The sequence below is a fragment of the Trichechus manatus genome, unplaced genomic scaffold (assembly GCF_000243295.1).
Source record: "Trichechus manatus latirostris isolate Lorelei unplaced genomic scaffold, TriManLat1.0 scaffold00228, whole genome shotgun sequence".
Lineage (NCBI taxonomy): Eukaryota > Metazoa > Chordata > Mammalia > Sirenia > Trichechidae > Trichechus > Trichechus manatus.
This window is the reverse complement of record NW_004444164.1, coordinates 696,540-708,879: the sequence shown is the minus strand read 5'-3', so window position 1 is coordinate 708,879 and position 12,340 is coordinate 696,540. Positions and strand designations below refer to the sequence as shown.

Below are 12,340 nucleotides of genomic sequence, written 5' to 3'. Positions count from 1 at the left end.
TACCACAGCCTCCACCAGACTGAGTCCAGTACAGCTAGATGGTGCCCAGCTACCACCACTGACTGCTCTGACTGGGATCACAACAGAGGGTCCTGGACAGAGCTGGAGAAGGATGTAGAACAAAATTCTAACACACAATAAAAGACCAGATTTACTGGCCTGACAGGGACTGGAGAAACCAGGCCCCAGGACACCCTTTTAGCTCTGTGGTGAAGTCACTCCCAAGTTTCACTGTTCAGCCAGGGATTGGACAGCCCCATGAAACAAAACGGGACGAATGAGGCACAGCAATCCAGGGACAAGGACTAGAAGGCAGGAGGGGACAGGAAAGCTGGTGATAAGGAACCCAAGGTTGAGAAGGAACAGTGTTGACATGTCATGGGGTTGTTAACCATTGTCATAGGGCAACTTGTGTACTAACTGTTTAATGAGAAACTATTTTGCTCTGTAAAGTAAAAAAAAAAAAAAGAAAAAGAATTATCTATGTGAGATCAGATTGACAACAGCAGTTCCAAAGGTTTGATGGGAAGCCTAGGGGACAGTGAGTTGAAGACAATGGTGATGGAATAATTTGGAAAAGCATAATGAGAATAACAGCACAACTGGAAGAAAGTAATTGATGTCACTGAATTGTACACGTAGAAATTTTTGAAATGGTGTATCTTTGGCTATGTGTATTTTCACCAAAAAGAACAAAAGGTCCTCCAAGTTCGAGAAGGGAGAGTGTTGACATGCTGTGGGGTTGTTAACCAATGTCATAAAACAATATGGGTAGTGACTATTTAATGAGAAATATTTGTTCTTTAAACTTTCAACTAAAGTACAATTTAAGTAAATAAATACAGTTATGTTGTGTGTGGCAGAATAGTTCCAGATCTATTATGAGTATAACCTTTATTCAGGGGTGAGTCATGTCCTATCTCATTTGCAATAAACCCTTGATTACCAATCACTTATACAAACACTGAATGTTGTCTTTGTGATTTTCCTAAAATTAGGAAGGCTATCAAGACTATGAACCCGAAGCCTAAGAAGTATCTTTGCTCCCAGTTTCCTGAGATCTGCTGACAGATGTTCCATCCTGTACAAGTGCTCAGTTCCAATGTACCCAGTCATGACAATTTTCTCAAAGTTTTTGTAGTGTTTTTTGAAGTCTTCCATCAGCAGTGATTGGAGTATCTGCACCTGCCCCCCTCTCATCATTTCAGTGCTTCCCTCTCACTGAAATGAATATATGGTAGCAGGTCCTTGTGTGCTGTGGATATTGTGGCTTCAAATTCAAAATGTTAAATTAGAAACACCTAAATGACTACCACGTATTTCTAAATCTTCACTATTTTTCTGTTGTTATTGGTAAGTTGTGAGTGATTTACTATTGTATCTTTGAAGATTTTTAGGTGTCTTTTAATGATTCTTTTTGTGAAAGAATAATGATGTATTGTGAAATTTGTTAATACATATAATACTTAACATGTGAGCATGAACTATGCACCTATACACACTATGAAGTTTTACTTTTTTGTGATGTGTTTTATTAACTTGTGCTTGTATATAAATAGTGAAAATTAAAATAAAACGTTATCTCATTGCATATATATTTTATTATTTTTATCCCGTTCTGCTTAGTAACAAAACCATGCATACAAACAATATGAAATGAGAACTGACACAGTTAATTTAAATATAAAGTTATTGTCAACCACTTGAAGAAGGAGGAATTTAAAAAGGGTTAAATGGAAGGGGGAGACCTGGTGGCACAGTGGTTTAGAGTGCTAACTAAAACTAGGCAGTTTGAACCCATCCAATGATTCCATGGAAGAAACAACTTGGCGTTCTGCTCCTGTAGAGGTTACAGTCTTGGAAACCCTTTGGAGCAGTTCTACTCTGTCCTATAGAGCTGTTAGAGTTGGAGTCGACTTGATAGTGACAGGTTTCGTTTGGTTTTGTTAAATAGAAGGGATGGAACATTAAGCCTATAGTCAGGGAATTTCCTTAAGCAGCACTGCCCGAAGTATGTCTAAGGTGCATTGCACCCTGGTTGTAGGTGGAAGGTGCTATCGAGTCAGTTACAACTCATAGCGACCCCATGTACAACAGAACGAAACACTGCCTGGTCCTGTGCCATCCTCACAATCGTTATGCTTGAGCCCATTGTTGCAACCACTGTGTACTCTGTTTTGAGGAGGCAGCTGTTTTGAGTGCCATCCAACCTGAGGGCTCATCTGCCAGCGCTGTATCAGACAGTGTTCCACTGCTATTCATAAGGTTTTCACTGGCTAATTCTTTTCAGAAGTAAACTGCCAAGTCCTTCTTCCTAGTCTCTCTTAATCTGGAAGCTCAGCTGAAACCTGTCCGCCATGGGTGACCCTGCTGGTATTTGAAATACCAGTGGTATAGCTTCCAGCATCACAGCAACACATAAACTCACACCGTACGACAAACTGATGCATGGGGGATTGCACCCTTAGGAAGCTGTATTTAAAAGTGGGTTCCATCCATAGAACAAACAAGTATAAGAAATGCTTCTGACTACATCTCCTTTAGATATGCAAGATATATTAGCTTAAATCTCAAAGGTTCTGAAGAAACCTAGTTAACTTTAACAGAGTATTTTTCTTAATTTTTTAAATTCAGAAATCCTTTTTTTCCAGAAGATACCTTTAAACATCTCTGGAAATTACCAGTCACCTTGAGAAATACCAGTTCTCTAGATTTGTAAAAATCTAATGGACTCCTTTCAATTCTGATAATTTACAATTTCCAGGATACTTCTTTAGGAAATGTTTTTCAATTTAGGGAAAATCCATTAACTCCCTATAAGTGATGATAGTAATCTCAACTGAAAAATCCAATATAAATTAATTAAAACATTATTTAGTTTATATTTGTAATTATTAAGGAGAAAAATGGGATAGCCACTTTAACAAGTCATCAGTAGAAAGTATAGCTTTAAGAATATTCTACAAGTGCCAGGCAGTTTATATGTAATCCTGAATAATTTGATGTATATTAGGCATTGGCAAGGAAGGAAGGAGGAGTGAGTAACTAGAAGCATGGTCACCATAGAAACTTCATTTTTTTCCTAATTGGAAACAGACTGCTCTAGAATGTTAAGTTACCTATGTAGTATTAAATTGGAGAGAAGTGGTAGGTCTATTATTTTATTTAGACGTATTAAAGAGTGTTCCTAATGAGGAAAACCACATGAGAAAAGTAAAATATCAGTTTTACGAGAAGTGTTCTAGTACTAATATATGCATAAAAAACACCATAGGAAGATATGAAACAATGTATACATATAGAAGTTTACCTTAGGTACTGGGTTTGTGGGTGGGTTTCATTATTTGTATTTTTAAATTTTTTTACAAGTAACATGGGCTATCCATTTTATTGGAAAGCCATTATTGTTGCTACCTGCCATTGAGTAAGTTCCCGACTCATGGCAATCCCATGATCAGCTGTGGATCAGACCTTTGTTATCCATAGGGTTTTTAGTGACTGACTTTCTGAACTAGATCATCAGGCCTTTCTTCATAGGAAAGACATTATTGCTGTTGCTGTTGTTAGATGCCATGGAGTTGGCCTCAATTCATGGAAAACATATGCGTACCAGAACAAAACATTTCGAGATCCTGTGCCATCTTCATGATTGTTGGTATGCTGACATTATTAACCCATTGCCGTTGAGTCGATTCTGACTCATAGCGACTCTATAGCACAGAGTAGAACTGCTCCATAGGATTCCAAGGCTATAATCTTTGTGGAAGTAGACTGCTACATCTTTCTTCCCCAGAACAGCTGGTGGGACCTTGTAGTTAGCAGCTGAGCTCTTAACCACTGTGCCTCTAAGGCTCCATGTTGTCATTACCACTATTTAAAATAGAAGAGTGTCAGAAGATGGAAGAACGTGAACGGAAAGAATCATGATGGTGTATCTATCATCAGATAACTATTGTTTCCATCTAGTCAACATTGTTGAAGTAAGTAAAGGATCTATCATTAAACAGTATATTACAAGGCAGGTTACAAAATAGTGGTAAATCTACCTAAACAGCTGCATTAAAAAAAAAAAAAAAAAGATTTCACATTTCAGAAAAACAAAGAGAGAACAGAAACATTCAGAATTTTGAATTTAAGGATTTATATTTTTAGAAATTCTACTCTAAAACACTTCTTTAACATTTATCTGGCAGTTATTTGTGAGTAGTGAATTATTTTATCTACCTTCATCGTTTATTTTGTGCCAAGCACTTCAACAAAAGTTTGTGTAAGCCACATAAGCCTTTTCAGGAAGCTTGTCTCACATCCTCTCCTGAGACATCCACATGGCAAGTGGTCTGAGAGTTAATCTGGCCCTAGGCTATTTTGCAGACACCTATTTCCCCAAGTCTGAGTTATTCGGCTTCATAGTACTCCATAGCAGGTTTTAGCAAAAACAGTTCAGGGTGGGCTTTGGCACGTAATTTGTAGCAGAACAATCTAGTGTGGTCTGGCATTCCAAGTTGGATCTTTTTCAAAATCTGCCCACCAGTGTGAGATGCAAATATGCCTCCTTATCCTTCTGGCTCATCCAGTAGGTAACTATTGGATTAAACACACACTCGCCCACATTTCAAGTAGAAACATTAATTCTCAGAGATACCAAAAAAACAAACTCGCTGCCGTCGACTTTATTCTGACTCATAGCGACGCTATAGGACAGAGTAGAACTGCCCCATAGGGTTTCCAAGGAGCAGCTGTGGAATCTAACTGCCAGCCTTTTGGTTAGCAGCTGAACTCTTAACCACTGTGCAACCACGGCTCCAATTCTCAGACATAGTGCTGTCTAAATCCATGCTGAAGAAGAAAAAAACAGTTTTCTAATTGCGAGCTTCACAAAACTCTTCTGTCCACCACACTGATGCCATTCTGTATTTTTATCTGGAATGAGTTCATGCCACTTTGTTCTTCTGTCTGGAGTAGGAGTGCAGTAAGGCTGGCATTTCTCTGTGAGCTCTGTCCCTGGAATTAGGTACACATTTTTTATAACTTACTGTAAGTCATATATGGATCATATATACATATGGATCAATATTAACTTATTTCCTTCTCAAAACAATCCTAAGAGGTTCATTGTTGTTCTTATTTTATACATGAGCAAACTGAGGTACCCACAGGTTAACTTTCTCATGGTCACACAGCTAATAAGTGGTGGAGCCAGGAGTCAAAATCAATGCGGTGTCATATCACAGTCTGCGCTCTTGGCCCCCAGGCCACATTGTCTCTTAGAGTGAGGACAAACAACCATGTAAGGGGAACCTCTAGAAGTCTAGGGAATTGGGTGGTAGCCTCACTATTCTATGTATAATTGATTAGTATATTTCTACTTTTGTTCGGGTTTCTGTGTCTGGAATAAGTGATACAACTACTCTATTCAGCTGGAGATAATATTTCTAATTTGTGAATAAATTAGCCACTCCCTGATATTTTCCTGTAGCCTAAACTCTATACATATCCTGACCTTAGAAATAAGTTATTTTTTTTTCATGATAAGATAACAATGTTCATATAATAATAACACCATACTACAGTAAGGCAGGATTTGTCATTTTCCCTATTGATTTATGGATATTGTCTTCTGTCAAATGACTGTATATCTATCTATATATATGTATACAAATATATAAAGGTAAAATCGAAGTATTCATTTATGCATATTTATAATGTAATGACTGAATTTGCAAATGAATAAAACAGAAATGGGCCTAACTACGATTTTATATTTTTAAATAATATTAACATGATAACATTTTACAACAAGCTTTGATGTTCTACGTGCCCTTTTTTGATACAGTAATGTTATATTTTATCCTTTGAGTAAGCCTAGATTTGAAGAATCCAAACACAATAGAACAGATTTAACACAAACTATTTCTATATATTATTTTAGTTCTAATATGTCTTGTATAATAATCTAAGATTTTCTTTACTCTTTCTTGGCAGCTACGGCATTATCTTTGATTATTTTAAATCCATCTCAAAAATGCTGTATTATAAACAGTTAAGAATGTTCCTTCAAAAATCCCTGGGTTGTGCATCTAGTAGGTTCTGAAGTCAGCTAGGATTGCATAGGAGATTTCCAAATATTGGTCCTGCAACTATAGGTTAATGTACTGGGATGGCTTTTCTTATGAACTATATGAATATGTATCCCCATATTCCCTCAAAGGTCACTGACCAGAAAGTTCCACTGTTTCTATGGCAACACAGCAAGATATGGTGCCTTGGAAATGTGCTGCATTTTAATTAGTTTCCTCTAGGGCTTCATAACTGCCTTTTGCAGGTAAACTAAGTACCAGGTTGCCTTATATCTTGCAGCGAGATGAAAGCTAAACTGTGCCTGCAAATGTCAACGCTAAGCTGGGCTCCAGGAAAGTTGAATCTAAGCAAATATAGTAGCAGGCCTATATTTTGATGTTTATGATAGAAAGAAAAGTAATAGTCTTTACCTAGAATAATCAGGGATGCTTCCTTAATTAGGCTGGCAGGAGTAGTAGTGAAGAGCCTGGACTCTAAAATTGGACTATGTAGATTTGACTCTTTGTTATCAATTACTACCTCTGTTATCTCGAACAAGTTACTTAATTTCTCCATGCCTCGCTTTCTTACCTATAAAATACAGACGAATAGTGCCGCATAACATTGTTGTGATGATTAAATGAGCTAATGTAAGTAAAATGCTTAGAACTGTGCCTGGCCTACAGTAAGTGATGCCAGTAGTAGTAGTAAACACAACATTTTTAAAGATAAATAATAAGTAATGAATCTTTAAAAATATTCAGATATCTTCATCTCTATCTTCTCTTAATATAAAACAGTAATCAACGTCAGGATGATGGTAGAGGAACTTTGGGGACTTGGGGGCAGAATCTATTTACCAATTATTAGTGGGGGGATTTTAATATTTCATTTAAATATTTTGGTATTTGATTAAGCTATACTTGTGTGTAATAGCCAAATATCACCTAGCACCAAAAAAAAAAAAAAAAAAGGGGGGAAAGATAATCCCTAAACACATAACTTACTAAGAGGTGACTATGTACCAAATCCATAAATGGTATCTTTATAGAATGCATCCATCTTTAAACTTGGCTTTACTCATCAAGTCACGTATCTTCTTATCCAAGTGAGATGTATTTAATTATATATATACATGAAATATATATATATATAAAATACAGTCACTATGAATCGGTATCATCTCAATGTCAGCAAGTGGATTCTGACTCATAATGACCCTATAGGACAGGGTAAAACCGCCCCATAGAGTTTCCAAGGTGTGACTGCTAGATTCAGACTGCCAGCCTTTTAGTTAGCAGCCAAGCTCTTACCCACTGTGTTATCTGGGCTCTCTCGCTCTATATATATCTATATATATACAACACACAAATATATAACCATATATTCACTGATTATGGTTCTGGCCACCAGACAAAAGAAAAGAAAGGTAAGCATATATAAGTAAAACTCACTGGTCTGAAACAGACTATGATCAACTACAAGAGAAAAAAACTGAGCCACTTGAATCGCCATCTACCTTCCAACTCTCATCCATTTCCTGCTATCTTTCCCCATATCCCTCCCACTTGGTTAGATCTCATTTTTTACCGAAAAACAGGCTATGTTTTACATGACAACTTCTATATTACAATAGAAATAACAGAAATACCAGCAATTACAATAGTTCCAGGAGAGGTAGTGTTTATTTTCTCTTTATGTCTTTGCTGAGTCCCTAGGAATCATTACCAAAAAGAGTAAGAAAACTGTGAGATGCTTGCCATGCTTCTGCTCTGTCTGATCACCTATTCAGCCTACATTGAAAGTCAATCATAGGACAATGCACACGTGTCCTTTTACCCTCTGGATACTGTTTGACACAGCCTGAGGAACAAAGTTGTGCTAGTAGAAATGTATTATCCAGTACTATATTTCCTAACAAAAATTAACTCTTGTAGTAAAAATAAATAAAGAGTAAATACAGACAGATGAGCATCTAGGACATATTATTTGTCCGATAAGGCCTCACTCAAATCTCTATGGAATTTGAGAGACTGCCAAACATTCGTAATTCAACAAGACTGACTCCTGCTGTTGAAGATGGAGTGCCATGTTGAATGATGAGAAATCTGGCAGATTTTCCTGGCAAACTTTCACAGCAATCAGCCTTGGGCACCCTCAGCAGCTTGCACCATCATTTTAGCTAGGCTGTTTGCCTAAGAATGATGAACAAAAAGGTAACAGTTGAGATAAGGACCTTTTCCACAATTTTCTTAATCTTATCTAAACCAAAAGCCGATACTTATCTAAAGCAATGGAAAATTATAAATTGTGAATAACTGAGTCGAGCTCTGATTGTTGTGGCAATATTTGGAGGTGAAATATTGATGGAACTTGGAGACAGTCTGAAAAGATGCATAGTTCAACCCAAAGTTATGTCTTAGAACAGCTCTATAACTCAGTATTAAGGAATTTTGATGTGATTGTTTTGTCACTGTCCATGGTGAGAAAAGACATTCAAATGTTACAATCGACAGATTTTTCACTATCAGTACTAGTTTCAAGCCATTAGACATAGCTTTTAGTCATCGTTTTCATGCCAACAGTTCTTGGATGTGCTAGAAACAGTTTGCTAAAAATAAGTTTCCCAGGAATAACAATGATTTCCACATAATAGGTACCTTTTTATAGATGATAACTCATATTGTGTTTGTAAATGCCTGCAATTCCTCAAACACTCTCTTTACCTACAAGCCTCTCCATCCCTACTCCCTCACACACCCATCACCAGCTTAAGAACGACCTATTTGTAATCCTGCATATTAAACTGTGGAATGTGTTCAGTATTAAGATGTTGATGTTTTGTTCTTTAGTGCTTAATATCTGTACAATAGTTCTGACTTCTGAATGCATTTTTTTAATTCATATCTAACTTACCTCCAAAATATTCAGACCTGGCTTACAATAAAACAAACAAGCAAAAACCACCAAAGGAAAAGAAAATTCCATTGGACTGTGAAATAAAGTCAAAATAGTAATAAGTTAGAAACCATTTATAAACCAAACCAAACCCACTGCCATCAAGTTGATTCTGACTCATAGCGACCCCATAGGTTTTCCAAGGCTGTAAGGCTCTAAGGAAGCTAACTGCCACGTCTTTCTCCAGCAGAGCCACTGGTGGTTTCAAACTGCCAAACTCTCCGTTAGCAGTTGATCACTTTAACCACGTTGCCTCTAGGACTCCTTAAAACAATTTATAGAGAGTGAAGAAACAAGTTCGCTGAGAATACGGTGTAGAAAAATATATTTAGACCCTACATTTAGATCTAAGTCTCTTTTTAGCCACATCCAACTGGGAAACACAAAGATTATATAGTTTTTGATGTCTGCATAAAGAAAACATTTTTGTTTTTGTTGTCATAGATTGTGGTTTATCTTATTATTTTGCAGAAGGGTAGAAGAGCTGTTTGGATTTTTCCTACTTTTATATCTAGTACAACCTAATTAATAGAGCCCCTGGGTGACACAAATTGTTAATCATTCAACTACCAGCCAAAAGGTTGACCTTTCAAACCCATCCAGAGGCACTTCAGAAGACAGGCCTGGTGATCTGCTCCAAAAGATCACAAACTTGAGAATCCTATGAAGCAGTTCTACTCTGCACACATGGAGCCATCATGAGTTGGAATAGACTCGACTGCAACTAACAACAACAGAAACTTGTTACCAAAAGCTCTTTTTAAAATATACCACATTTAAATGGCACCTCTCCAAGTCATAACTATCTATAGTCAAAGACATGTTTATAACCAGGATCTTTCCTGAAGAAGAAAAGAATGGGAGTCCCAGGTCATCCTAAGGAGATGAGGACCTGGTAAAATTGCACTGCCATCCCCTTTAGTGCAATCTCACAATATGGCCAGAATAGACAGAGACAGATGATTCAGTTTGCCATCTCTTCTAGGTTTTCTTGCCAGAAGCAGTTAGCTAAAGTCTCAAGCACTACATACTCACTGGCAGAATTCAAAGCATTGTTTTTTCTTAAAGAAAAGACTCAATGGGGTGATCTGTACAAATTGTGACTTCATCTCACAATATGTGGGTATAGGAGACTTAGGTATTTGTAGTACAAGACATGTTGGGAGAAACGAACACTTTGAAATTCACTCATCTATGGGAAGAAAGAAACGATGGGAGGAAGTCTAGATATAAGCAATAGGTAGAAAACCTTCAAACAAATGACAGTGAGCTAAGGGTCCAAGGAGTAGCCAGAAGCATGAGGGTGAAATACAGCACAAAGAATATAGGAGCAGTACTATTCATACAAACAGCATCAGGGAAGTCTGACAGCAGGCAGCATCAACCCACCCAACTCCACATTCTAATTCCAGAGGCTTAGCCTTGGGGTTCTGGAAACTCTGGTGAATCGCTGTCATGGATTTGAATTATGTCCCCCCCTAAAATGTGTGTATCAGTTTGTCTGGGCCACGATTCCCAGTATCGTGTGATTTTCCTGTATGTTGTAAATTCTGCCTCTATGATGTTAAGGAGGAAGAACGGGGCAGCAGTTGTGTTAGTAAGGCAGGACTCAATCTACAAGATTGGATTGTGTCTTGAGGCAATTTCTTGAGATACAAAAGAGAGAAGTGAGCAGAGAGACAGGGGGACCTCATACCACCAAGAAAGCAGTGCCAGGAGCAGAGTGCATCCTTTGGACCTGGGGTTCCTGCACAGAGAAGCTCCTAGTCCAGGGAAAGATTGATAAGAAGGCCGACAGAGAGAGAAAGCCTTCCCCTGGAGCTGATGCCCTAAATTTGGACTTTTAGCCTACTTTACTGTGAGGAAATAAACTTCTTTTTGTTAAAGCCATCCACTTGTGGTATTTCTGTTATAGCAGCAATAGACAACTAAGACAATTGCCAAGACCGAAGACAAGCTATATAGACCAAAAAACCAGGGTTCTAAAGATATTAACAATAAGCTCTATTTAAAATTTCTTAGCACTATGTCAAAGAAGATAGCCCCAAAATGTCAGCTGTGACTCAGAGATAATTGGCTAAAGAAATAAATAAAATAAAAGCTCTTACAGTGCTCTTGATACTTTTGGAAAATCTAAAATTCTGAAGAGGAATCGGTGTTGCTGTTGAGAATTTTGTTCAGAACCAAATAATTTCATGCATATTTTAGGGCAAGGTGAAACGTTATTTTGCCATGTATTTGGGCTTCACAATCTTTAAGATGTAAAATTTAGTTCACTAATTTCTTCCTGAGAAAAACCAAAGCCTCCTAACATATGAATTCCTGGAGGCAGACAGATTAGCAATGTGCACTCTGAAAATCTCCAAAGCACACACTTGAAAAACTTTATGTTCCTTGGTGGAAGCTTCACTGCGTTCATGTTGCTTGTGACTACCTATTTAGTTTTCTTTTTGATGGATGCCTCCATTCTGTTAAATAAAGACAGGAGTTGCAGGTGGGATTGCTATAGTGAGACTCCCCTAGTGACCACAAAGAGCTAACTTAGTGAACAGTTCAAAAGAGTCTAGACTGTTAAAACGTACAAAAAAATTAGGTTGAGACCACATCAAAATACAGGCTCTAACGCAAACACAGGAAGAAGAATCAATCTGAGCAGTTCTGTCCATCAGGTATAGCAAACAAATAGTGATAACAGCTCTCCCAGAAGATTGTTCCCACCCCTTATTCCCCCATTAGCTCTTCCCAGTGGTAAAATAGCCTGCCCTAGTGTTACCAAGAAGTTGTGGATTGGCTGAGGACCAGAGAATCACGTAACTTTATAACTCACCAATCCGTTTGTTTTATGACCAAGCAAACATGCAAGATTGCGCGGTGTCTTGATATTAAAACAAGCTTTCAATCAATGCTTTATTGCTGCAAAAACTACTACAATTCCTGGTAGAATCTCACTCAGACTAAATATCTGAATGAATGAATCAAGCTATTAGATGTTATTCCTAAACATAAAATAAGCTATATTGGGTATATTAAGACTGAGATGGAAAAGAAACCCATTTGTGCATTCACTAATGCTTCTTGTTATGCCACTCGTGTGTATAATTAATATCTTGTAAGTATAAGACAGATGACCTTTCAAGCACCTACCATTAAGTACAATGACATTTATTTTTGAACGAATATTTCTCTGTTCTCTAGACCATGACAAAGTTGTCTAGATCCGTTAAACGAAGAAACTCTAGGTCAATGAAAAAAAAAAAAAGAGATGAGTGCTAATCTTCAGGTTAAAAAAAACAAAACAAAACAAAACAAAAAACTCCAGTCATCT

General features: G+C 37.4%; 1 protein-coding gene across 3 annotated transcripts in view; it reads left to right on the top strand.

Moving 5' to 3' along the window:
* The window catches only part of SNCA (synuclein alpha), a 158,331-nt gene extending 156,738 nt beyond the window's left edge, over positions 1-1,593 (top strand). For all 3 annotated transcript variants that reach the window (XM_023742979.1, XM_023742981.1, XM_023742980.1), the window contains one exon: positions 999-1,593. In XM_023742979.1, coding sequence (XP_023598747.1) covers positions 999-1,031 — 33 coding nt within the window. In that variant the 3' untranslated portion in view covers positions 1,032-1,593. The remainder of the gene's footprint in view (positions 1-998) is intronic.
* Positions 1,594-12,340: the final 10,747 nt, after the last annotated feature.